The sequence below is a fragment of the Pollachius pollachius genome (assembly GCF_949987615.1).
Source record: "Pollachius pollachius genome assembly, chromosome: 17".
Taxonomy (NCBI): Eukaryota; Metazoa; Chordata; class Actinopteri; order Gadiformes; family Gadidae; genus Pollachius; species Pollachius pollachius.
In genome coordinates, this window is record NC_136950.1 from 5,143,416 (window position 1) to 5,168,884 (window position 25,469).

Consider the following 25,469-nt stretch of genomic DNA (forward strand, 5'->3'; position numbering starts at 1 on the left):
CCCAGCATAGAGCAGAGAGAGAGAGAGAAACCATGTGAGAGGTCATGTGACCACGACCAACACACTTGCAGTGGAAACAGCAGGTGGTTTAGCATGTGACCCAACATATATGTAGGGGAGAAAGAGAGAGACAGAGACAGAGAGAGACAGAGACAGAGAGAAACAGACAGAGAAAGAGAGAGAGAGAAACAGACAGAGAAAGAGAAATGGAGAGAGAGAGAGAGCCAGAGAGAAACAGAGAGAGAGAGAGGGAGGGAGGGAGAGGGAGGGAGGTCACTTGGCCAGTTGGACTGTGCTGGTATCTTAGGTATCGAATTTACACCCAACAGTGAAGGAAGGGGGAGGGGGGGGGGGGGGGGAGTTTGTGTGTGAGGAGATGGGGGGAGGGGGGCAAGTGAAGAGGAACAGGGCAAGATAGAAGAGGAGGAGGAGAAAAGTAAGGAGAGAAATGTGTGTTCTTTGGTTGTTTAGGAACTGGTTTGAAGGCTAAACGGGTCAGAGAGGCTCCCTGCCCTCAGGCCTGATCACAGCCTGCTGCAGCTCCCCACTGCAGCCACCGGGGGCGCCATCGAGTCAGCCCTCCAGCCAGCTCAGCAACCTCACCACGAGCACAGGACAGGGGGGAGTCACACAGAGAGGACCAAACGTCTGGCCACAGTCACACTAATGCTATTAGGACATTTGGTTGGATGGAAAGTTTCTATGCATGTAATGCAGTTCTGTTATGTCAATAACATAAGATACGTAGGGGGTTACACAGCGACTGACTAGCACGGTGTGTCCCTCACTCTATCCCATAAGAAGCAGCGACAAAAGAGGAGACGGCTGTACTTTCCTCCGGCAGCTCAAACGAGCGGCGTCCGCTAAGCCAATCATGGCCTGGGACTGGGCTCACAGCCCATAATAGGCTAATGGGATGCCTTGCCATGGCAACCTGGGCCAACTGCCCTCACAACACACCGCAGCAGCCGGCAGGACCGCGCACATGTGAGCTCGCTCGCTCTCGCTCTCTCTCTCTCTCTCTCTCTCTCTCTCTCTCTCTCTCTCTCTCTCTCTCTCTCTCTCTCTCTCTCTCTCTCTCTCTCTCTCACTTTGTGAATTCACTTCAGTTTCCTATTTCTTGGGCCTTTCTCACCAGCCCTCCCTCTTCCTTCGTTGATATTTTTCTTCCTCTTTTAGGTTTGGGGATACTTCTAACAGACATTGACGTTTTTGAGGATTACACCTATCATCCATCCAGTGAGACCACCCCAAGGAAAGAAAGATACGTGTTGAGAGAGAGAGAGAAACAGACAGAGTGAGGGGGGATGGGGCGGTAAAGAGAGAAAACAAACTTCCTCCCTCTTTATTCATCTTAGTTTCACAGGAACAAGGAATTATTTTGATATTATCATCAATTTTCAAACTACATCATCCTGGGGGCAGAGAGGAACATCCACGTGCATCTTTTCGAAACACGCTAAATGATGATATTCCATCTCTCTCTTGCTCTCTCTCTCTGCCATCGGCCTACAGCCATTCCATACGGCCCACACAACGACATGCCATGAGCAGCAGAGACACAACTACTGTATTATTCACTGCTCCGCTCAATTAATGCTGTAGTATATACCACATTCATTTATGAAGGGAAAAGGAAAAAAATAAAGGGGAAGAAAGAAAGATGCTTCTCTGTTCAATGGGGGAAGACAGGATGAGAGACAGACAGGCAGAAATACAGTGACTAGACTTATGTTTCTGATGTTTCTGGTGATCATTCACAGGCTGAGAGTGAAACTTTAGAGAGCATCAACAGAGAGAATCAGAGAGTTCTCCTATTGGCCCAGTCCATGGAAGGAGAGCTCTGATATTGCTTCAAGTGTTCAGATTTGAATGGTCTCTTTTTCAAACAAACAAAGCAAGCATAAAAAGGACTAGCTTGTTACACACTTGTTCCAATACACACTATGACACACACATACATGTGCAACCTCAGGGAGAGGAAGTGAGTATTTAACTGTTACCAGCCAAGCATGCTGGGTGCCGGTACTACGAGCCTGTGTGTGTGTGTGTGTGAGTGTGTTAAGATTAGAAGGGGGAAGATTGTGTGTGTGGGGTCTCATTTCCTTTGTAACTAACACACACCCAGTTTTGGGAACGTTACTCTAAAAAAGTAATTATTATAGTTACTCACTACTTGTTCCAAAAAGTAACTGAGTTAGTAACTGAATTACTCCATAATAAAAGTAACTAGTTACCAGGGAAAGTAACTATTTGCGTTACTGTAAAAAAAGAAAGTTGCTATATGTCAAAGAATTTGGATTTTTCTGAGCAGTTTTCACTTGGCCTTAATGGGTTAAATGGTTGAACTGCCCATTCAAGGCCCTGATATACTTCCAACTGAATTTTAATTTGCTTAGTTGCAAAAGCTGTGGAACATCTGCCGAATACTACAGAAAATGCCAACATTTCATCAAATTGCTCCGGACTCGCCATTTCTGCTGCTTCACCGAATCTGTTTGGTGTGTGCGTTTGCGTGCATGTGTGTGTGTCCTGGCTTGCGTGTAAAAACACTTGCTCCGATTGGCTACCATGAAACATGACTCTGCCTTAGCCAATCATAATCGCTTATCTCGTTGTTAACCCACCCAGTCTCCTGACTAGCAGTTTGTGTTTGGAGCCAGGGGTGCGTTCGGATTATGCAGTTTATTCAATCAGTTAGTTAGATTACCCTGTTACTGAAAAAATAAAGGCGTTACCTAATGGCGTTTTTTCAAACTGCGTTGTTACAAACACTACACACACCCAACATGAGACTAGGCATCGCTGATGAATGATTGAGTTTTGGTTTTTCGTGTGTATGTGCATATGTGCATATGTGCATACGTACCGGTGCATATTCCCGTTGGTGGTGAACGTCTGAGCACAGACGGAGCACTTGTAGGGCCGCTCCCCGCTGTGCACCAGCATGTGGCGGTCCAGGGAGGAGGCGGAGCTTAGCGACTTCCCACAAATGCTGCAGGAGTGGTCTGTGGCCCCGGTGTCCGCGTTGTGCTGTGGAGGAGAGAGGGGTGGAGGTAAAGGATAGATCAGGGGAGGAGAGAGAGGAGGGTTGCATGTAGGAGAGGGAAAGAAAAGAGAGGGAGATAAGTCAACATATTATGGAGCACACATTTTGGATTTCTCTTTCGGCAACGATTTCTAATGAATAGAAAGGCGAGCTAATCGCTACGTGCTTACTCCAGTCCAGCCGGGGCCACATGGCAGTCGACACTAGGCCCTCACAACAGATATTGTACACATTTGGAGGCTCAACTCAATGTTGCCTGTATCGTTCAGATATCTATGCTAGATTCAGTGTTGGCGGTATTTACCTGTCTGATATGCATGGTGAGCTGGTGCTGTGAATGACAGTTCTTGTTGCACAGTGGGCAGATGTGCGTGCAAGTTTCATCTTTGGCCTCCTGCAAAAAAAATGAAAGCAAAAGAGAAAGAAAAAATGTCAATGGGATAGAGAATATGTGGACCATCTGATCTCATCAAGTATTGACTTGAAATTCAGACCCAAAAACGGTCTCTAATAGAGCTTTTACACCAAATCATGCATGCCACTAATGTCTCCAAATCAAGCCCAAACACCTGATCCTTTTCTCTTCATAAAATTATGTTGTGTGGAATGCAGCAATGCATGATGGGACGATAACAAATCCACAGCCGCTCTGGGCATGGTACAGGTGGGTGTGCGTCTTTTTGCAAGTTGGTCTGTACCCTAATGCGAGTGATCCACTAAGAAATATAATATATTATATAAAAATGTACTCTGAAAGACGTGTGTGCGTGTGCCCGCGTGCGTGCGTGTGTCTTGGCCTACCGGGTTACGACGGGCATTTCGGTTGGTTATTCCTCCTCTGGTGGGTGTGGACTTGTTGGGGGAGGAGCTAAGAGGAAAAAGCAGAGTCGGAGGAGATCAGACGTCGTCATGCCAACACAATAACAGTTCCAGCCAGCTAGAGAGTTGCTGACATTCGTTGACATGTCGAGTGTCTGAGAAAATACCAAGTATTAAGGACATCTTTGATACATGCTTACCATCACTGGCATGCACTTCTATTGCTGTCTAGGAACAGATTACATTAAGTCTAGCAGCCTCTATGATGAGGGCGTGGTCTTGGGGAGCTACCTGTCGGGGTCGGCGTCTTCCCCATTTATGGTCCCGGCCGCTGACATCACCGCAGACATCATAGCGTTGATAGATGAGAGGTAATCTCCTCCTTCTCTGCCTCTTCCCTCTCCCTCCTCCTCCTCCTCCTCCTCCTCCTCTCTCTCACTCCCTCCGTTCTCCACTCCTCCGCCTTCTTCACCTCCGTTCAGGAGCTCCTCCTCCCCGTCCTCGCCGTTCTCCATCTCCATCTCGTCTTCCTCCTCTTCCTCTTCCTCTCCATCCATGACTCCGTTACACCCTGCTGGAGGGACAGAGACAGAGGGAGAAAGACAGAGTGAGAGTTAAAGTGAGTGAGAGAGAGAGAAGAGAGAAGCTTCTAATACATTATACTAATTCAGTATCCGCAATAGTTAAATGTGTCATTTACATTTACATTTAGGGCATTTAGCAGACGCTTTTATCCAAAGCGACTTACAATAAGTGCATTTGTTACAATAAGTACATTTGTCATAAGAAGTGAAACAATATATCGCTGTCGGTACAGTAAAGATGTTCATAGAACCAAGTATAAGTATTACAATCGCTAGGCTAACCCATTCCCTGTGTAAAGCAATGATAGCAGCTACTGTAGATGCTACACAATTAAGTAACCTTGAATAAGTGCAATGTACAAGTGCCAGGACGTACAACATTCAATGGTGGCTGTGCATTGGTTTCTATGCAGAGTCGAGATGAACTCTGAACAGGTAAGTCATGCTATTCATGCTATTCATGTCATGCTATTCAAAGTAGTTGTGTTAGAATTTTGCTACAATAATTCACTGTATAGCAACTTGAAAGGAAAAGTTTACAAAGTGCTTTAACATGCACAATAAAAAACAATCAGCGACAACAATGGAGCTCCATAGCAGCAGCAGTAGCTACTCACTGGTAGCACTAGCAGCAGTGTTGGGGCAATTAGCAGCGGCTATATTAAGTAGGAGTAGCAGTGGGAGACGTTCAAGTGACGTTAACAAGGCCATTGTAAAATGTAAAAATGCCAGTGTGTGTGTTTCTGTACCTTTCAGGTTGGTGTGTGTGCTCTCTGTAAGTCCCGCCTCCTCCTGGCTCAGTTCACCATTGGCTCCTCCCACTTCTGGCTGCTCCTCGGTAGAGTTCTCCATCACTGAGTGGAACACACACATGCACAACTGGTCAGCGTGTGTGTGAAGAACAAAGCTTTCCCCCCCATGTTGAAATGAGGGGATATTTTAATGGGGGCATTTAGTACTTCTGAACTCGTCTGATTGTTCCACAGAGCTTTTAACCGTAGACAATAGGGATCAACCGATTTTTTAGGGCCGATACGATGCCGATTTTTTTTCATCAGCCTTAGCCGATAACCGATATGCCGATACCGATTTTCTTGAGCCGATATTTGGAGCCGATAATACCCTGGAAATCCAGAGTTCTCGTGACAGCACAATTTGAATTTGCTCAGCGAGTCACTCTGGGAACGAGCAATATACTTGTGTATATTCTGGGCCTCCACTGGCCCAGAACATTAATCAATCACATCGATGTATCAATATAGGCGGGCCAAAAGCGTTGCTGTTATACCGACCGGATACGGCAAGAGTCTTATCTATTGGTTAGCTCCACTGGTCTCGATACGTCACCCCTTGTATTCTTCTGATTGGTCGTAGTGTTATCCAATGTGTGTTATCCAGTGATATTTTCAAATGCATGCTTGGTGCCGCCCCTCGAGTTGGGCCATTTTCATTACTCGTTGCCAGCCCCTACAGCTTTCTAGATATGGGTCTGGATTTCCAGACTAAGCCTCCCTCAATTTACATCATAAAAATGACACGATGATAACAAATGTTACAATGTCTCAATTTTAAAAAATGAACATTTATTGAACTGTCTGTAAATCACGGCCAAAAATAAATAAATAAATGAATCGGCCCATACTGAAATAAATATCGGCCGATACGATACACGTAAAAAACGCAAATATCGGCCGATAATATCGGCCGGCCGATATATCGGTCGATCACTAGCAGACACCCACACCTTTCACTGGAGGGGACGGACCTGACCCCCTTGTGTTGTGATAGATGTCCTCATGACAACGCGTTAACGTCCGCGCTGATGAGAAACACTGATGCTAGGCTAAAGGGCTCAGTGCAGAACATGTCCCTGGCAGCGGCCTCACCGAGGTCTGTGGTTCTTATTTTACAACTTCCCTACTTTGCTTGCATGTTGCATTTCTAAAACACACATGGTCGATGGGGAGTGATCACTTGTCAATTTGAACCTACAGTCAATTCAAACCATTAACCGTAAACCACAACCTATCTAACTAAACTACCAGCAAGACAAAGGCCCCAGGTTCTTAGAGCAGAAGGGGGAAGATGAGTTGAACTCTCTTAAGTGTAGAGACGTGAGCGTCGGCGTGTATGGCGTGTGCATGCCCCGCAGTGACCTTGGCTCTGTGAGGGAGTGAATAGAGTGATCTTGGCTCGGGGCCTAGTGGACAAGAGGTGATGTATGTATGGTTTATAGTCCTCCCACCTGTCCCCCACTGTGGCAGAGACACAGGGCGACCGAGATAGTAACAGAGCAGGGGAGGGGGAGGAGAGAGGGAGAGCCGGAGAGAGAGAGAGGGAGCGGGGGATGAGAGAGCAAGAGAGAGGGAGATTTAAGAGACAGAAAGAAAAAGGACAATAAGCAATGCCGTATGTTTATATTAATAATGAAATTAGGTTGTTTTGAAGAGGAAAAGAGAGGAGGAGAGATGAAAGGGGGAGCGAATTGATACTTGAAGAAGAGGAGATGGGAGAAGAGAAAACGCTTTTTTTTTTAGAGGAGAGAACAGAGGTAATTACAGTTTCCTGTTTCGCATCCCCCACAGGAAGTCACTCTCCCGAACTGGCTACTTCCTCCTTTTTGAGCTGTGTGTGTGTGTGTGTGTGTGTGTGTGTGTGTGTGTGTGTGTGTGTGTGTGTGTGTGTGTGTGTGTGTGTGAAATTCCTTCTGTGTAGGAAAATTGAAGACAAGGGGAAAAGCAGTTGATGGAGGAGGAGGAGGAGGAGGAGGAGGAGGAGAGGAGGATCTCACAGGAGCGACTGATGCTTTTGAAATGAAAACAAAGTGACAGATTTGTAGAGAATCAGGAGGAACCAGGGAGGGATCCTGACATGAGTCAGAGGGCTGTGGTCACACTCATTCCCTTTAGAAAGTGCAACCTCACCAGCAATCATTTTGTATCAAGAAATATTTAATCCAAAACAAGTTTTGGCCAGCAGACGAAATTAAGCAGGGAATGTTTATCATTAAAACAATCATCTCGTTTTTGTCAGTTGGGTATACACAAATGGGATACACAAAAGGTCATTCTAACGTCCTCATTTCTTTCTTATTCTCAAGAAGGTTTTGAGGATGGAATAGGGTTTTGTGTGAAGAAGTGAAGCCAAAGTAGACTGAAATAAGAAACCTGGGGAGAGAAAGAGGACAGAATAGATGGAGAGGAAGAGGAGTGGTGGGGGGGCCCCGACTGAGTGACTGGCGACAACTGGGTGTCCTGTATAGGTTTGAGTGTGCGCACGCATAAATGCACCTGCCACACTGTAATCAAGTGGAGACGACTATAGGTTTCAGGTTTAGTCTTTTCATTTAGCCGACATCACTTCTTCAGTCAGTCAGTCAGTCAGTGAGAGAGAGAGAGAGCGAGAGCGAGAGCGAGAGCGAGAGAGAGCGAGGGAGAGAGAGAGAGGTCTGTGATATTTTTGTGCATGGCTAGCACTTTTTACTGCCTGCTAAAATGAATGGCAACAGATGGTTGGACGGAGAGAGGTGGTGGGAAGGGACAGAGCGGGGAGGGTGCGGGATGTCAGAACAAGACGAGAGGACGAAACAAAACTATGAAAAAAGAGTAAAGATAAACGTGAACGACAGATAGAAAAGGGGAAAAACCAGTGGACACATGCTCTTCTACCCTCACTGAGGATTAACAAGCACAGTTTACAGAAGAGCTGCGCGTTAAGATTGCTCTGGTAACACTGCCTGTAAACGGCTATAGCAACTTGCACAATTGTGCACAGCATACTTGGCATATTTCACAAGGCCAGTTTTGGGGAAGGCGCCGCATCCAAGAGTCACATCACTGCCTGCTAACCTATCACAGCTTCCTACAAACTGGTTTTACTGAAACTGTCCCACAGCTAACAGCTATCCCAGAAATATCTCAAACTGACATCTCACTCTGCCGTGTTTTGAGTGTCGTCTCTGTGGTAGCACGTCCCTCCCCTGCCATCTTAAAGGTACAGTGTGTGGAATTGAGTGGCATCTGGAGGAATGGACTTGGCTGCAATCAAATATAATGTTCACAGTATGTTTTAATTTGTGTGTAATCCCTTAAAAATGAGAATCATATCACTTTCGATACCTTAGAATGAGCCCTTTATATCTACATAAGGGCAGGTCGTCCACGGGGGCGGGGGCGGCCATTTTGTAACGCCATGTTTCTAGAGGAGCTCAGAAGGTCTCTCTCGAAAAAGCGTTTTTATTTGATCCATTTATCAATTTCAAATGTATCAATAAAATGTGTTTTGGCCCTGTTATCCCCATTTGCTATGACCCATTTGTGAGTTATTGTTTTTTCGCAGATGATGACATCCTTTTGGAAGTATCTAATGACGTCTTACCCAGTGTAGGCCAATACAGGCCACCAAGTGGTTGGAAAGGGAGGTGTGAGGAGAGGTGGGGGTTGGTACTTCACCACTAGTTGCTACGATACTTAACACACTGGACCTTTAAATTAGTTTTTAATTTTACTTGTGGACAACTTTGTTTTCAGCTGTAGTTCTTAGTTCTTCTTAGCTAACAATTAAATGAGATTGGCCCTTAAGGATACTGAAAGAAAATCTGAAAATGTATCTTTGTGCATAAGGAGTGATGATGATGATGATAACTGCCGTCAATGCCCCAGTATGCACTATATGTTCTCTGAGCATAAAGGCCTGGTATACACAGAGAAGTAAACACACTGAATATACATGTATGTAGTATGTGTCAGGATGTCCGGTGTGTGCGAGCTGATGCTACTACATCTGTTCCCAGCCATCATCATTACTCCAGATCTGACACTCCCTTCTGACACACTCAAACCCCCCCCTCCCCCCACCCACAACCATCACCCACCCTCCCCCGCCCACCCTCAGTTCTTACACATCCTTGTCAAGAAGCCACACAGCCTGTGTGTGTGTGTGTGTGTGTGTGTGTGTCTCTGTGTGTGTGTGTGTGTGTGTGTCTCTGTGTGTGTGTGTGTGTGTGTGTGTGTGTGTGTGTGTGTTTGTGTGTGACAGAGATGGAAAAGTTGCTTCCCTCTGCCAAAGTGCTGCAAACAAGGAATGCTCCCTCCCTCCCTGCCTGCCTGCCTCCTTCTACTCCTCCCTCTTCCTCCATCTTGTGACTCTCTAATTCCGTCCTCCATCTACAGTGGACTCTTCAGTCTTCTCTACATCTCAGCCCGTCTGCTCTTTCATTCTTCTCATCATACTACCAGACTCCCACTTTCTTTGATTTACTCTCCCTCCAAAAAGCTAAGACTGAAACCCACCCACTCACCTGAGTGAGGATGTAACCCCAGGGACAAGACGACTACCATAGAGACCACCACAGGGAAGGGGGTTGGGGGATGGATGGATTGATTTGAAAATGTCAAATATTAAACAGAGGGACCACCCCGAAATACCAGCTTAAATAGTACTTCTATAAAACCAATCAAATATTTAATTATTTTTAAAGTAGGCAGCTTGTCATCTCTACAAAACTACAATTATAGCTAGCGCCTTGATAGAACTACAAATCCCAAAGCAAAAAAAAAAAAAACAGTGGTTCGCTAGTCTGTTCCCGCCTCCAACATTCAGCAACAGGTGTATCTGTAGACCTTTCTGTCTGTTGTACGGTGTCCATTTAGTAATCGAGATGAAGGGTGTGTGTGTGTGTGTGTGTGTGTGTGTGTGTGTGTGTGTGTGTGTGTGTGTGTGTGTGTGTGTGTGTGTGTGTGTATCCAGTGACCATATGTTAGCTCTTTATTACTTCCAGTCCTCACTGCCGCGCTCTCTGACACACACACAGACACACACACACACACACACACACACAATGTTATTATATAATAAGCGACATTCCTTTACACCTGTGGATCAGACCACCTGAAAACCTCACCTAAAGGCATAAATGTTAGCAAAAATAGGATGTAACCTGTATGGTTATTACAATGAAAAATTGATAATCCGTTAATGTTAATAAACATGGTCATTGTTTCATATCTCCAATTTTTCTACTGATGAAAAACAATGACTTAACACATCTGGTGCTAATTATGCTAAGCTAAGTAACAGTTGAACACTTTCACTAAATTAACCTACGAAGCTTATAAAGCCAAGATGGCTAACAGTGTCCCAAGTTATTCTCACTAGAGTTGGCTGTAACACTGTACAGCAATTCAAGCATAGGAGACTAAAGCTCAAGCTAATTTATGCAGTAACTTGGCTCTATAAACAAGTAACATATCTGTGAGTCCAATGTCTGCTTCTCTCACATACCGCTTATCTAACCTCCGTCATTTGAATTTTTTTGTCCGAATGGTCGATGACACGATACTTAATTAGCATTAGCGGAAAACACAAAACAAAACATCGAAGCATGAGGCTCTTCCTCTAAATCGCAACAGGAAACACAGATTCCCTCCCAGGTCACAAGAGAACACTTTTGGGCCTCCAGGAGTGTGTGTGTGTGTGTGTGTGTGTGTGTGTGTGTGTGTGTGTGTGTGTGTGTGTGTGTGTGTGTGTGTGTGTGTGTGTGTGTGTGTGTGTGTGTGTGTGTGTGTGTGTGTGTGTGTGTGTGTGAGAGAGAGATTAATGACAGCCTCTCTCCCCGTCTACTGAAGGCACCCTTCCCCCTCTCTCGTCTCTTCCTCTCATCCTCAGCTCTCCTCCATCTCACACTCAGCTGTTAATACCCATCCTCCACTCTCCTTTACCTCCCCTGCCCTCCCTCCCTCTCTCTCTCTCTCTCCCCCTCCCCCGCCCTCCCTCCCTCTCTCTCCCCCTCCCCCTCTCTCCCCCTCTCTCTCGAGCTGACAGTACTTTGCCCTAACTTGTTAAATCCACACCAAACGACACCAATCATTTCACTAAACACACACAGAATAGTCACAACAGGTAGCACACACCCCTCTCTCTCTCTCTCTCCCTCTCTGAGCGAAAGAGAGAGAGAGAGGGAGGGGGGCGGTGGTGCTGCTCCCTCCCTCCCTCCCCCCCCCATTTCTGTCTATCTTTACCCCAGGTCTCCCCCTCCCCTCCCCACCTCTCCCCCTTCCAAAGGTTAAACTATCGATGCCACTCTATGTTTACATGGCGGGTGGGGGGCGGTGCCTGGTCCGAGCTACGACTTCTGGTTCAGTTTGGTACCTTGTCCCGTTCCGACCCACCTCTGTGTCATCTTTGGCCTGAGGACCCCGAACCTGAACCGGAATGTGTACACTAGCGAGTACGCGTGTCATCCGAACCCGTTTGACTCTCTTCTGTGTAATTGTAGCGTTATGTTTCTGAAGTGAAAGTTTGAAGCCGTCTCTTCACTCAACCCTCCCTTCCCTTTCTTTCCTCCCATTTTATTGCTCCCTTGCTTTACCTCGTCTTTCAGGCTTTGTCCCCATCTACCTTTTGTGTGTGTGTGCGTGCGTGTGCGTGTGAGTTCTCTCGCATTCCACCTGAGGGTTAAACAAAAAAGAAAAGTCTTTCTGAAGTTCTGCTGGGTTACAGATTGACAAATGTGTGTTTGATTGAATCAGTTCAGCAATTGGCAAACACACACACACATACAGACAGACACACACAAGCAAACACGCACTGGAGTTTAGACCCAGAGTAATAAAGCAACAAGATATCATCATTACTGTGACAGTGCTACTGTACTTAGGGGGCGAGAGAGGCAAGATAGACAGAGAGAGAGATGGAGAGAGAGAGAGAGAGAAGGGGAGGGGTGTCTCTCAACCAACCACTGAGCAGGCTGACTATGGAAAATGTCCGCCAGCTCTCAGCCAATCATAAGTGAAATTCCTTTTCTCTCTCTCTCTCTCTCTCTCTCACTATCTCTCACACACTCACACTCACACACACACAAAGGATGAGTGTGAGCGTACACATAAAAACAATGTGATGGAATAATTTTGCTGGTCACCTCTAATTTTTTGAGCCACATTTGTAATTTAGTGTAGATAGATTACATTTAAATAATTTAATAAATGTATAATAGAGAAATAGAGAAAAATAGCAGAGAGAGACAGCGATTATGCCATGCACAGGTATCAGGTAAAGATTGCGGAGCCAGGGGACGTCCGTACATGGGGTGGGGCCCTAAACCCACCTGCAGACCACGGTATAGAGACGCCAGTGACCGCAGGAATCGCGTCAACGGAACGACGGCAGCCAAACAAACTTTCACAAGACCGGGCACGCAACAAAGCGCCGCAAGGCCTCTGGTCACATGACCTAAGCCGGTTGGAGACGCTTAGAGCATAGGATCATTTTCTGGTTTGAAGCACACACACTGCTTCTGTCTCTGTATCGGTACGTCAGTCGAGAGCGGCTCCACTTGTCGTTAAGACCGGAGACGTCCAGAGATGGAAAACCCTGGAGGAGGCGTGATGGGGGGAGGGGGGAGGTAGGATGGGCGAGGACGGCCATGCTGAGCTAATCAGAGATGGAGCAGGTCCGAATGAATTGAAATGATGATGAAAAACGAGGGGTGTTTTGCTTAAAGAGAAAGAGAGGAAGGGAATGCGAGTCAACGTTGAAGAGGGCGACGGAAGAACACAACGGCGACAAAAAAGAAGGCAAAAAAGGAATGAAAAATGAGGCGAATGAAACGACGACAGGAGGGTGGAACAGGTGGCAGATGGGGGGAGGGGGTGGAGGCAGAAGATGGAGGAAGTCGCGGCAGGCATGATGGCGGGGGGGGGGGGGCGGGGGTGGGGTTCAGTCGGCAGGTCATATTTACCGGTGCTCTCGGGTGCCTAAACCAAGGCCCTTGGGGCACGGCTGGGCTCGAACCTGCGGATGAGTTGGGGGGGGGGGGGCGAGTTCTGCAGGGCGGGGTTTAGCCCACCTGGCTGTGTGTGTGTGACCGCAACCACTGCTCACACTGCAGGGGAGATCACAGAGACACAGGACGTCAGCAAGAACGCACACACACATGAACACACGCGCACGCACACACACACATTGAGAGTGCCTTTATATGCATGCTTGGTGAATTTATACTAATTTCCCGTAAAAGACAAGGCAGTACAGCTGGCTCCAAATATTTATGGATTCAATATTTGGGCTGTAGCTGTAAACAAATGCAATAAAATATCATAGCATCCCTACAAAAAATATTTGCATTGAAACATGCACACATAAACACCAGGCTAACAGACTGTAAACATCATCAGAACAGTGCATGCACAGGACACAGCAATATGCATCATAAATACAAAGCACAAAACTGAAGATCATTTCCAAAAGACTAGCATCATTACAACGGCAATGTTGGCCTGTGTATGACACGTGTGGTGTGCTTTGATGGATCTAGAGATGCTAAAAGATAGCATGGAGGAAAGTGGCTCAACACACCAAAACCACATCAACATATGGCCCCATGCAACTTCTGCAGTGGGAGCTAACATTAGCTAGTCCACGAAAGGCCATTAAGCCACTGCCATCCACTACTGCTTAACTGGTTTACTGAAAGGTGTTTACCAAATAGACGCAAAGAAGACGCACACGAAGAGATTAGGGGTGGGCGATATGGCAAAAATATCATATCACAATTTTTTTAGGCAGGATCACGATCCACGATCTTTTCACGATTCTTTTTCATATTGGTTTTTAAGACTATTTTGCAAGTTACTGAATAGTACAACAAAACTAATTTCCCTATTTTAAAAAAATATATAGCCCTACAAGGTAACAAAACTGAAAAATAACGGACCATTTAGGGCAAAGTACCTTTTTGAACAGATTTAATCAAATGTGCAACTGCAATTCTGCAAAGTATGAACATTCAACAAGAATCTTGACATGTTTAGACTTGTATTCAAGTACAATCAGAGACTTTTGCATAACTTGCCAAATAAAAAGGGGGAGACCGAGGCACTACCTACTGTTTGCTATTATTGGTTTATTGGTGTGTCTTTCTAGGGAAGGCCTGTAACGGACTTTAAGTTTTGGCTGGGCAAACAACTTTGGATGCATGTATGAGCCATAGAACTGCAATAGAGCTCGGAACGGGCCGTGTCCGACAGAGAAGTAACCGAGCCCGACAGGCGTCAAGATATATATGTCCAAGCCCGACCCAAACCCGACACAGTTAAAGTCAATTTTTTCTCACATTAGTAATGACATGTTGATGTTTGTACAATGAAAGCACGCCTTTTATTAAACAAATACAACAAGTTTGCGTTAATTGCGAGCACAAGAGGCTGTTTTAACGCCTTATCACGCAGTGTCCAAGCCCGACCCTGATCCGAGCATCATTCCTAAATATTTGTGTGTGTCGGGTTTCTATGCTCTACATTGCAACGGATTGAAGGTGCCCTGTAGCACGATACTAACAATCTCTGTGTAAAGGCAGATCGCGGAGACATTTGAGATATTTTAACCGTTCACAATCTGATACCGTCATATCGCACACCCCTAGAAGCGATTGTGATATCAGCAGGACGTGAAGTGCTCACATTTATATTGTAAGAAGCGTTCGGGTTAAACACACAGCCGTTGCCTCTCACTCACTGATCATTAACTTGTAATCAACCCTTCCCTGATGATGTGTCCCAAATGACTCGTGTGCAGTGGCCCGCCGATAACAAGTACGAGAAAAAGAAGGAAAAAGAGAAAAAGGAGAACCTAGACTCACACTTGGAAGTGTAGCAACGACACAAGAGGAACCAGAGTGGACAGAGGGATGGCTGGATAGAGATACTTAAAACAGATGATAAGAGGATGGGAGAGGGAGAGAAGAGAGGGGGAGGAGAGCAGCAGAGAGAGATTAAGAGATTAGATGCAGGTTAGGCTAATTAGTGGTCAGCGGTGAATGGGCAGGAGATGAGAAGAAGACACAGGAAGTGGGAGAATGACTGTAGTTAACTTGCTCACTGCATGTAGCATCTTTGAGCAAAATGTAGAATCCTTGTTCATAATAACTAATAAACTATGCTAACTTTGGAAAAGTTGACACACGCAATTAATTGATTTAGAATTAATTTGCCTAGCTTGAGGAAAGAAGCTACATGCAGTTAGCATCAATTAAACGGCTAGGCTAAACGATCTGGAATGGATGCATGCCGTACCAGTGCACCCACCCAAACCCACAGCTAGCATCAGCTGTGTTCACCTGCCAAAACGAGACATCCACTGCTAACGGCAGCTTTGCAAGCTCAGACAAATTGCTAGCTGAAGCAGGCTAACCATTAATGTCATGGTTATCTACACGAAAGGGTATCTAGAGACCCCGGCCCAACACCAAACAGGGGCATTGCTAGTGCAGTATAAGCGACAGTAGCACAGAAGCACGTTGTGTTCATAGGTGACCATGTGGTGACCATGTGAATGGCAACTGTATGTCAACACATACAGTTGTAGAGGTTGCAATGTCCTTTCACTCCATCACTTCCATTTTGTACATCAAACAAACTCTCAATGATGGCCGCCAGTGCCCTTGAGTAGTTTGACAACTTTAACAGACATCAGTACACAACACCAGTTGTGTACAAGTAGTACAGGAAGTTAGTGTAACTGGGGCTGTAGATGGCAGATGATTAAAGTGTATGTTGTTAGAGTTAAAGATGCTTCTGACTGATGACTACCGGGCAGCTTCTATTTGGTGGTCTAAAACACTCTGTGGATTAAAAATAACTCAACTGGGGAAGAGGAGGACCAAGAGGAATGCATCTGCACACAACCCCTGTCTGTGTGTGTATGTGTTGAAGAATGCCGCTCTGCTTTTGGGTGACAGGCACAGACAAGTGGAGAGGGCCTGGAGGAGAGTAGAAGAGAAGCAGGAGTGGAGGAGGAGAAAGAAGTTGAATTCTCTCTCTCTCTCTCTCTCTCTCTCATGTTTCATAACTGCGTTGCAACACCTCCGGGACTGTGCACACTCAATTCCTAACCAAACCCCCAGTTGCACGGTAGAGGACCAAGGAAACTAAAGCGCTGCTGTGGCCGTCGGATGAAGACAGAAGGAGGAGGAGAGAAAGATAGAGGCAGAAAGGAGGAGGAGGAGGGGAAAAAAACGCAAATCCAGGGCGTGGATCGGCTAAACCCTGAAAGAGGAAGAAGGGAAGGGAGTGGGGCCTGAGAGGATGGCTTGTATTAAAGGAGGGATGAGAGGGGGGGAAAGATGGAGAGAAAGATACAGAGAGCGAAGCAATGAACAGATAAAATACTTAAATATCATCAAAAGCAGTGTTGGAAAAACAAGACCAGCGTTTAAGAGGAAGTGAGAAATGTGGAAAAAAGAAGAAGAAAAGAAGGCATGGAGGTTAGAAGCAGAGGGGGGAGAATCTGGTTAGACCAGACCAGCCAGTTTACCGTTGAGCTTGCAGCCAGCCAGTAAACTGCCGTCTTATTGGTTACCAAACCGGCAGCACTGATGAAACCTCAGAGGGGATAGGCCAATTGGCCGAGGGCTGTGTCTGCCTCAAGGACAATAGCAGCTCGCATTCTCCCTCTCTCTCCCTCCCTCCCTCGCTCAGATTATGAGCATCCTTATTGCAACACATCTCCCACACCCAACACACACAGACACACACATCTCCCACACCCAACACACACACACACAAACACACACACACACATCTCCCACACCCAACACACACACCACACACACACACATCTCTCAGACCCAACACCCACACAAACACACAACCTGTGTGAGACCTGTGTGCTATCTTAGCGGCTTCTAAGTTAACAAAATGTCCGCCGCCGTGTTCTCCAGCAGCTGGCTGTGTTTCTCCTGAGTCATGGTTTCATCTCTTCCCCGACCCTCTCGGGGCTCACAAACACATGCTGCCCTCCACCTCGGCGAGATTAGCAGGAGACCAGAAGAGCCACAGGCTCTAATCTCAACGTCTACACTCAACTGAAAAAGCCGGTCGTCTGGTCAATACGTTTAGTGTTGCCTTAAACCCCCGGCTACACACACACACACACACACACACACACACACACACACACACGCGGACAGAACCCCCAGGTCACAGTTGATAAAGCTCTGGAAACTGGTCAAAGTGGGTGCATTTGGGGAACAACCAGCTGCTGGGAAGTGCCAGTTGGCCGGTCGGCCATCAGTGTGACCTTCATGCAGTGGAGAAAGAGTTCAAAGGTTCAATTCCCACAAACACGCACACACACACACACACACACACACACACACACCACCTTTAGCAGAAGGACCCTGAAGAATGCCCCTGTTATCTGAAAATGAAGGGGACGCGGGAAGTAAAGTCAAATCGAGAGTACAGAACCAAACAGAAAATATAAATAAATTTAAAAAAAACAGGAAGAAATAGTTCACTGGAGTTTAACTAATGCTGAGTCATCCCTCAAGTGTGATAAATTCCCATCTCTCTCCAATGCTTTCACATCATGACACAGCAGAAGTACTTCCTGGATCTGTACCACTGACGAGGCCACAAGGCACGATTCCTCATTATGCTACGATCAGAGTCACAGAAACATCGCTGTCCCAATGAAAACCCCCAACAAATGAAGATCATCTGACCTCCAGCCGTCTACTGCGGCCAGCAGAGTGCGTGTGTATGTGTGCGCGGCCGTTGTTCATTAACTTCTTCAAGTCTCCTCCGTACCTTACACTGCCCCCACCCTCTCTCTCTCCCTCCATGTCTCTCTCACACACATTCTCTTATCAACGTTCTCTTATCTGTTCATTCTTCACCTCCGAGCCCCACTACCTCCACACACACACACACACACACACACACATACACACACACACACACACACACACACACACACACACACACACACACAGTTCTGTTACACAGAGGAGCAGTAGAGAGCAGTAAGTCCTAGCAGGGGCATCCTGACAACATGCTGAGCAGCTGTCACACACACACACACACACACACACACACACACACAACAGGTGTGGGAGACAGGCAACGACTTCTGGCCTCTCCTCTTGTAAAAAACGCTATTCATTCACACCAAGCTAACAGATGCTAACCTGGCCTGCCTACACTAGCACATTGTGTTTGTGTGTGTGTGTGTGTGTGTGTGTGTGTGTGTGTGTGTGTGTGTGTGTGTGTGTGTGTGTGTGTGTGTGTGTGTGTGTGTGTGTGTGTGTGTGTGTGTGTGTGTGTGTGTGTGTCACTTGTATTCTCCATTAGCCATCATTATATCCCTTCCAAGTCACCAGATGCTAACCTTGTCATGAAACGACAGGGACAGATATCAGTGTTTGTGCGTGGTTGTCTCAGGTAGAGAAACAATTATCTATCAGTGTATCCATCTATTACATGAGCCTCATAACTGTTAAACATGTTCATCCATGGCTGCATGCGGTATTAAAAACTACTAATAATAAAAAGTTTGGTTTGGTGAGTTTGGTTACGAAGATCAGCGATCTCAAACACTGCTCTGAATAATTCCTAGAAGCACCAGGGACCTGAGCATCACACAATTAATAAAATGGCTGTGTGTGTATGTGCGTGTATACGTGCATGTGTGTCTGTGTTGTAAATGTCAAATTATGCCAAACTTTGTCTCAGAATGTTACAAACAAAATACCCATTTTAATAGAGACGATTTATTTTCCTCTTTTTAAAAGTTATAATCGAACCTCCTCATTCATTTGCTAATTATACCAAACTCGTCTCCACCATCCAGATCTGTTGCTCCACATCCCATCCATCCATCCATCCATCCATCCCATAATGTAAAGCCGTGCTCTCTTCTCTCTCCCCATCTTTGTCCTGCTGTATTGTGAGAGATCTCTTCCAACAGTTGTCGGGCCAACAAGAGACACATTCACACTCTGCATGGCAAAGTTAATGATACCCTACCCCCGCATCTACCACAGCACACACACACACACACACACACACACCCAAAACAGCCGCAAACCAAACACACACACACAGGCATAACGCACATATTTCCAGACAGAGGGCTGTGTGTGTGCGTGCAGAAGACTACAGTAGTCAGAACAAGTGCACCAACACTACACAACAGCTGGCGTAAACGTACACACACACACACACACACACAAACACACACTGGCGGCCCTACATCCCCGACATAGTGTCCATTGAGTGATCAGGTCTCTCATCTCTCTGGCTAAGCGGAGCCCGCGGCCAGACGGACCTCCTCAACTTCCTCAAGCCACACGCATCTGTAGTACACGGCGGGCCGCGGCAACGCGGCGGCCATGATGGCTTCGGGGCCTAAGCTCATAGCAGCTAAGCTAGTAGCGTCGTAGGTGTGTACAGTGTGTTAAGAAGAGAGCCTGAGAGAGGGAGAGAGAGAGATGGGGGATTTCAAGACTACAATAGAACAAGGCGTGAGTTCTTTCTCTGTCCCTCGCCCTCTCTATGCAAACCCTTCAGGTCTTTTTTTTCCACCTGAAATACAGGATGTGTGTGTGTGTGTGTGTGTGTGTGTGTGTGTGTGTGTGTGTGTGTGTGTGTGTGTGTGTGTGTGTGTGTGTGTGTGTGTGTGTGTGTGTGTGTGTGTTCAACCTTGAGGCCTCAGAGCAGGCTCACACACGCCAGAGCCACCACAGGCTCAGGACTTGCACTCAGGACTTGCTCAGGACACACACACAAACACACACACACACACACACACACACACACACACTGTCTGTTTCTGGAGTGAGCTTCCATCCAAAAGGTTGACAGTAACGTTAGAGTGTGTATGTTTGATAAAAGATGACAAGATGGAGTGATGGAGACAGCTAGAGGCAGAGACAGAACGAGGGACAGAGAAGGGAGAGAGAGGGAGAGAGAGAACTCCCCCTCCATCTACTATAATGGACCTCTTTGTGTGTCAGAAGAATACAGCCTTCATGTAGACCAGCACTGAGGCTACCCCTCGGTCCACACACACACACAGCAAGTTTGTGGTAGCTCAGGCCCTAAGATAGGAGAGCAACTAAGAGTGTGTGTAAGTGACTGTCCGTGACTCCTGAAAGAGAATGTGTGTGTGTGTGTGTGTGTGTGTGTGTGTGTGTGTGTGTGTGTGTGTGTGTGTGTGTGTGTGTGTGTGTGTGTGTGTGTGTGTGTGTGTGTGTGTGTGTGTGTGTGTGTGACAATAGGTTGAAGAGGAAATTCCTTCTCCATCCTTGTGTATACACACACACACACACACACACACACACACACACACACAGCCGTCTCTTTCAGGCATCACAGACAGTTCCTTCTCCATCCACACACACCCACATCTAATAGGAAACTTTGGTATGACAGAAATAAAGTGTGAGCCTCTGGAATCCAAATGACTCCTGTGAACTTCCTCCATATCCAACCTCACTCTCACTCTCATTCCATCTTTACCTATCTCCTCCACTCTCTATCTCTCCAGATAGAGACTGAAGTACAAGGCCAAGCCCACGACCAATCACAATCCTCCCAGCATCTCACCCTCCCATCACCACACACGAGTCCCACCCATTAGAGACAGCCCAGCAGAGAGAGTGAGAGAGAGAGAGTAAAACAGAGAGTAGCTGTATGTTAGCATATTAGCCGCATCACCACTAACGCCTGATATGTCCCATCTTCTCCATTAGTGTTTATGACAGATAAACCAGACTTCATTTCATCGCACACACACACACACACAGGCCTAGAGTCTCCCAGAAGCCATAGTTTTCGTTCTTAGTGGAGGCTGAAACAACAATTTTGTATCCTTCACTTCCTGTCTGCAGAGGAAGCAGGAAGCAGCACTCTACAGGGACCAGAAGGTTTCCTCCACAGCAAATAATGAGATAGAGCTGTTTAACACCTTACTTTAAAAAGCTATTTTTGTTAAATTGCGGGCAGGACCAACTTGTCAATTTATTCATCTAATCATCCATCTACCGAGCCATCCATCTCTCCTCATTCTTTACAAAGGTCTACATAGGAAAGACTAGTACAGTGTGTTGTTGTGTGCTGAAGAGGGATACAGCTGAAGGCTGAATTTCCCTCAAGATACACTTTCCAACCATCACCACACCTAGAAACCATTTTAGAGCCTCAAACACAAATTCAGAAGCCAACAGATGAAGCATCAGAGCCTAAACATCAAATCAAAATGGAGCCCAATGCTTTGTCTGGCAATGAGTCCGCGTTAGAGTCTGCACTTCTCTCTTAAGGTGATTGTTTCTTTCAGGGAGATACAGAATGGAGAAGGATGCTGACTTCCAAACTCAGCATTTCTGTGTGTGTGTGTGTGTGTGTGTGTGTGTGTGTGTGTGTGTGTGTGTGTGTGTGTGTGTGTGTGTGTGTGTGTGTGTGTGTGTGTGTGTGTGTGTGTGTGTGTGGCCTGTTATGACCTTGTCTCCATTCGGAGGAAGGAAAGATAACTATGTCAAACACACACACACACACAGGGCTGATGGAGGGGTAGTTCGGCGGTATCTTGGAGTTGGCTAGGCCGGCCGCCTTAAAGGGCCAGCGCGCTGTCCCAAGACAGAGACAGGTTACAAAAATAAATGTTTTCAACATGGGGTCATGTTAAAAAGTCAGACTTTGTTAATGGAACTATAAGTAAATGTCGAGTTAGGTTTCATATTAAGTGGTGGAAGCAGAGGGCCCGGTAATGTGTGAGAGGTTTAACCAGAGACTGTACTGTTACATAACGCTTAGGTTTAAAGTCCAAATGTGGCTGGCCTGGAATCAGATTAACAGAACCCACTTCTGATTCAAGAGGCTAGAGGTGGAGAGGTTGAGGAGGGGAGAGGGAGGAGAGGAGGTGGAAGAGTAGAGGGGGAGGAATTGAGGGGAGGACATAGAGCAGGAACGAAAAGAGGAGGAAGAGAAAAGGAAAGGGGTTAAATTGAGGGGAAGAGAAAGAAAAGCTGAGGGGGGAGGAGGGGGTGAGAGTAGAGGAGAGGAAAGAGGGAGAAGAAGGAGGAAGGGGAGAGAGGAGAGAGCCAACAAGGGCAGAGGAGAACAGATTAAAAGAAGACCAGAGGGAACCAGGAAGGAGGCAAGTGATGAAGGAGGCGGAGGAGAAATGGCGATGGAAAGACAAAAAAATGGAAGAGAGAAAAAAGGAAAACAATTATACATGGTGTGTGTCTTTACCAGCCGCCTATTTTTCGAGGGGCGCTGTAGGTGTGCTGGTGGGTGTGTGTGTGTGTGTAGGGTGGGGTGAGGAGCAGGTTTTCAGCCCAGTGAAAAGACTTAGTCTCTTTGTGTCCTCTCGCCTGCAGGGCAACACACAACCACCCTGTGTGTGTGTGTGTGTGTGTGTGTGTGTGTGTGTGTGTGTGTGTGTGTGTGTGTGTGTGTGTGTGTGTGTGTGTGTGTGTGTGTGTGTGTGGTACTTTCCCATGGGACGCATGTGTCTTTAACAAACCTCAATGGTGCAGGACGGACACACCTTAACACCCCCCCCCCTACACACACACACACACACACACACACACACACACACACACACACACACACACACACACACCTAAAGCCCCCCACCACCCCAGGGCCACCTAAAGACTCCTAAAGACCCACACTTAATCTACTGGATAAAGAAAGCAGAAGTACAAGACAGACTGGTGATGAGACGGGACTATTTTGTCAACACAGCATATCTCCAGTGGGATCCGGACGAGCGAGGTACGCCATCTCAGACGAGGACAAGGCCCTCCCCAAGAGGGACGAGGGAGAGGGCTGTTTCCCTTCATTCCTATCAACATTAACCATCATAAAAAAACTTTTCTTATATTAACTTGCCTTACTTTGTTGTATTTTTGTTATCATGTAATGAAGATAAAGACGAAAGTGAAACTGACAGGGCAAGTGCACCAGGGGTCAGGACGACTGATTATGTCGGTCACTATGACAACGAGGAGAAGGAGGAGTCGCCATGAGGTGTCATAGCACCTTGCACCTGATGACGGAGCAACGGGGCTGTGACACAGTGTGTGTGTCATCATGATAACCAGGCCTAGATGAGCAGGATACTGTCTGTCTCTGCGTGCGTGTGTGCGTGTGTGTGCGGGGCACCGCCTATTAACTGTAATTACTTCTGGCGGAGGAGAACTCTGTGGTCTCTCTGACTTGCTGATGATGTTGTGTAGGGTGATTTCACACACACACACACACACACACACACACACACACACACACACACACACACACACACACACACACACACACACACACACACACACACACACACACACACACACGATGAGCAGCAGCCGAGGCCCGGAGTTAAACATGTAAGCAGGCATCCCCATCCAACAAGTCTCTAGGGTCAGAAGGCCCCACGCCGACACTGCCTCAGGCCCCCCCCCCCAGCCCTCCAGGGGTCACGTGAGAATCCCACAACACAGAGGGTGTCTTCGAAGGCAACACCACCGACAAACACCCCCCCACTCCACCCCCGAGTTCTGCTGAGGGACCACAACAGCTGAAACACCGGGGGAGGGAGGGAGGGAGAGGGAGAGGGGCGGGGGGAGAGGTAGAGAGAGGGGGGAGGGGGGTTAGGGGAGAAGCTGTGAGATTGGGAGGGGGGAGAGAAGAGAGGGAGGGAGAGGCAGAGAGAAGGAAAAAAATGATGGAGGGAAAGATGAGGAGAAAGAGTGAGTTGTAGAGCTGAATAAGAAAAGGAGGAAGAAGGGATAGAACAAAAGTCACACAAAACTGAACTGAAAGAAAATGATATTTTCCCACTGGGTGCAAAGTCTTGATGAATCATGAGGCGGACAGGAATTCACACGAAGTAGGAAAAACGTCTCAAAGTAAAGCCACGTGGTAGGAACCCCTTCACATACAGTGGCTCACAGCCTCCCACCCCCAGAAACACCGCTGACTGAGCTAGGCCTCGCTCTATGTCGGGGAGGGGAGAGACCCAACTAACACGACACCTCAAACTACTACTACTCAGACTACCGTCTCCCATCCCCCACCCCATACCCTCCTTCCTCTGTGACCACCTCCCCCCCAACACACACACACACACAGTAGAGAGATGCTCAGGTGAACCAATCTGACTCCTACTGTGTGTGTGTGTGTGTGTGTGTGTGTGTGTGTGTGTGTGTGTGTGTGTGTGTGTGTGTGTGTGTGTGTGTGTGTGTGTGTGTGTGTGTGTGTGTGTGTGTGTGTGTGTGTGTGTGTGTGTGTGTGTGTGTGCACGCGAGCGAGCGAGCGAGAGAGAAAAAGGGTAAATGAAAGAAAAAAAGTCTAGGGTCATGTTGGTACTACGGTCTCCATGGCAACGAGGTGTGTCTCGTGTTTGCAAAACAAACAACGGACACCTTCACGTGAACACAAAAAACTTTGTTAGTGTAAAATAAATGTGGTTAATAATGCAAACAAAATCGATTGATGTGTATAAATTGCACTCCAGTAATGTGACTGAAACAGATTGACCATGTGCAGAACCGACTGCCCCTTTGAGCAACAGAATGGTTTAAAGTTTTCAATGTGTTCATTCATAGGTTACTATTTGAGAGGTCGAGGCTGACAGGGGGAGACAGAGACCCACAGAGACCGAGAGTGAGAGACAGAGAGTGAGACAGACAGAGACAGACATCGAGAGACAGAGAAGACATAGAACGGTGGGTGTGGGGGGGGCGCAGAGACAGAGAGAGAGACAGACATAGACAGAGAGAGAGGGACAGAAAGAGAGACGGGGACAGAAACAGAGACAGACAGAGGGACAGAAATAGACACAGAGACAGACAGAGAGAGAGAGACAGATACAGAGACCGACAGATCCAGAGACAGACAGAGAGAGAGAAAGATGCTGTGCATGGAGTGTGGAAGGAGTTGCAGCTCGCTAACAGTGGGATTAACGGGGATTAGGATGTGGTCAGAGTCTGTTAGCCCCATTTGTATGCTGCGGCCCTGATAACACCAAATATGATTCAATAACACAAGGCTACTTAACACAGCTAATATAACAGTCCGTGCAGAAAAACAAAACCAAATCGAAATGTTTTGCCACCACTATAATATTAAATTTCCATCAAGACAGCCCTTGAGGGAAACATCGCTCAAGAATTTGTTTTTCTATTTTGTTGTTGCTATATAAGTTTATATCCTTTTTCCAGATATTTAGAA

General features: G+C 46.8%; 1 protein-coding gene across 7 annotated transcripts in view; it reads right to left on the reverse strand.

The window, feature by feature from the left end:
• rreb1a (ras responsive element binding protein 1a) overlaps positions 1 to 25,469 on the reverse strand; it is a 50,467-nt gene that overhangs the window by 15,938 nt on the left and 9,060 nt on the right. For 4 of the 7 annotated variants that reach the window (XM_079754767.1, XM_079754765.1, XM_079754770.1 and 1 more), the window contains exons 2-6: positions 5,202 to 5,306; positions 4,160 to 4,442; positions 3,851 to 3,917; positions 3,354 to 3,443; positions 2,870 to 3,033 (exon numbers count right to left, since the gene is read on the reverse strand). In XM_079754767.1, the coding sequence (XP_079610893.1) occupies positions 2,870 to 3,033; positions 3,354 to 3,443; positions 3,851 to 3,917; positions 4,160 to 4,442; positions 5,202 to 5,306 (709 nt within the window). Of the gene's footprint in view, positions 1 to 2,869; positions 3,034 to 3,353; positions 3,444 to 3,850; positions 3,918 to 4,159; positions 4,443 to 5,201; positions 5,307 to 13,189; positions 13,334 to 25,469 lie in introns of all 7 variants that reach the window. The other 3 variants (XM_079754769.1, XM_079754768.1, XM_079754766.1) reach the window with 3 other exon arrangements.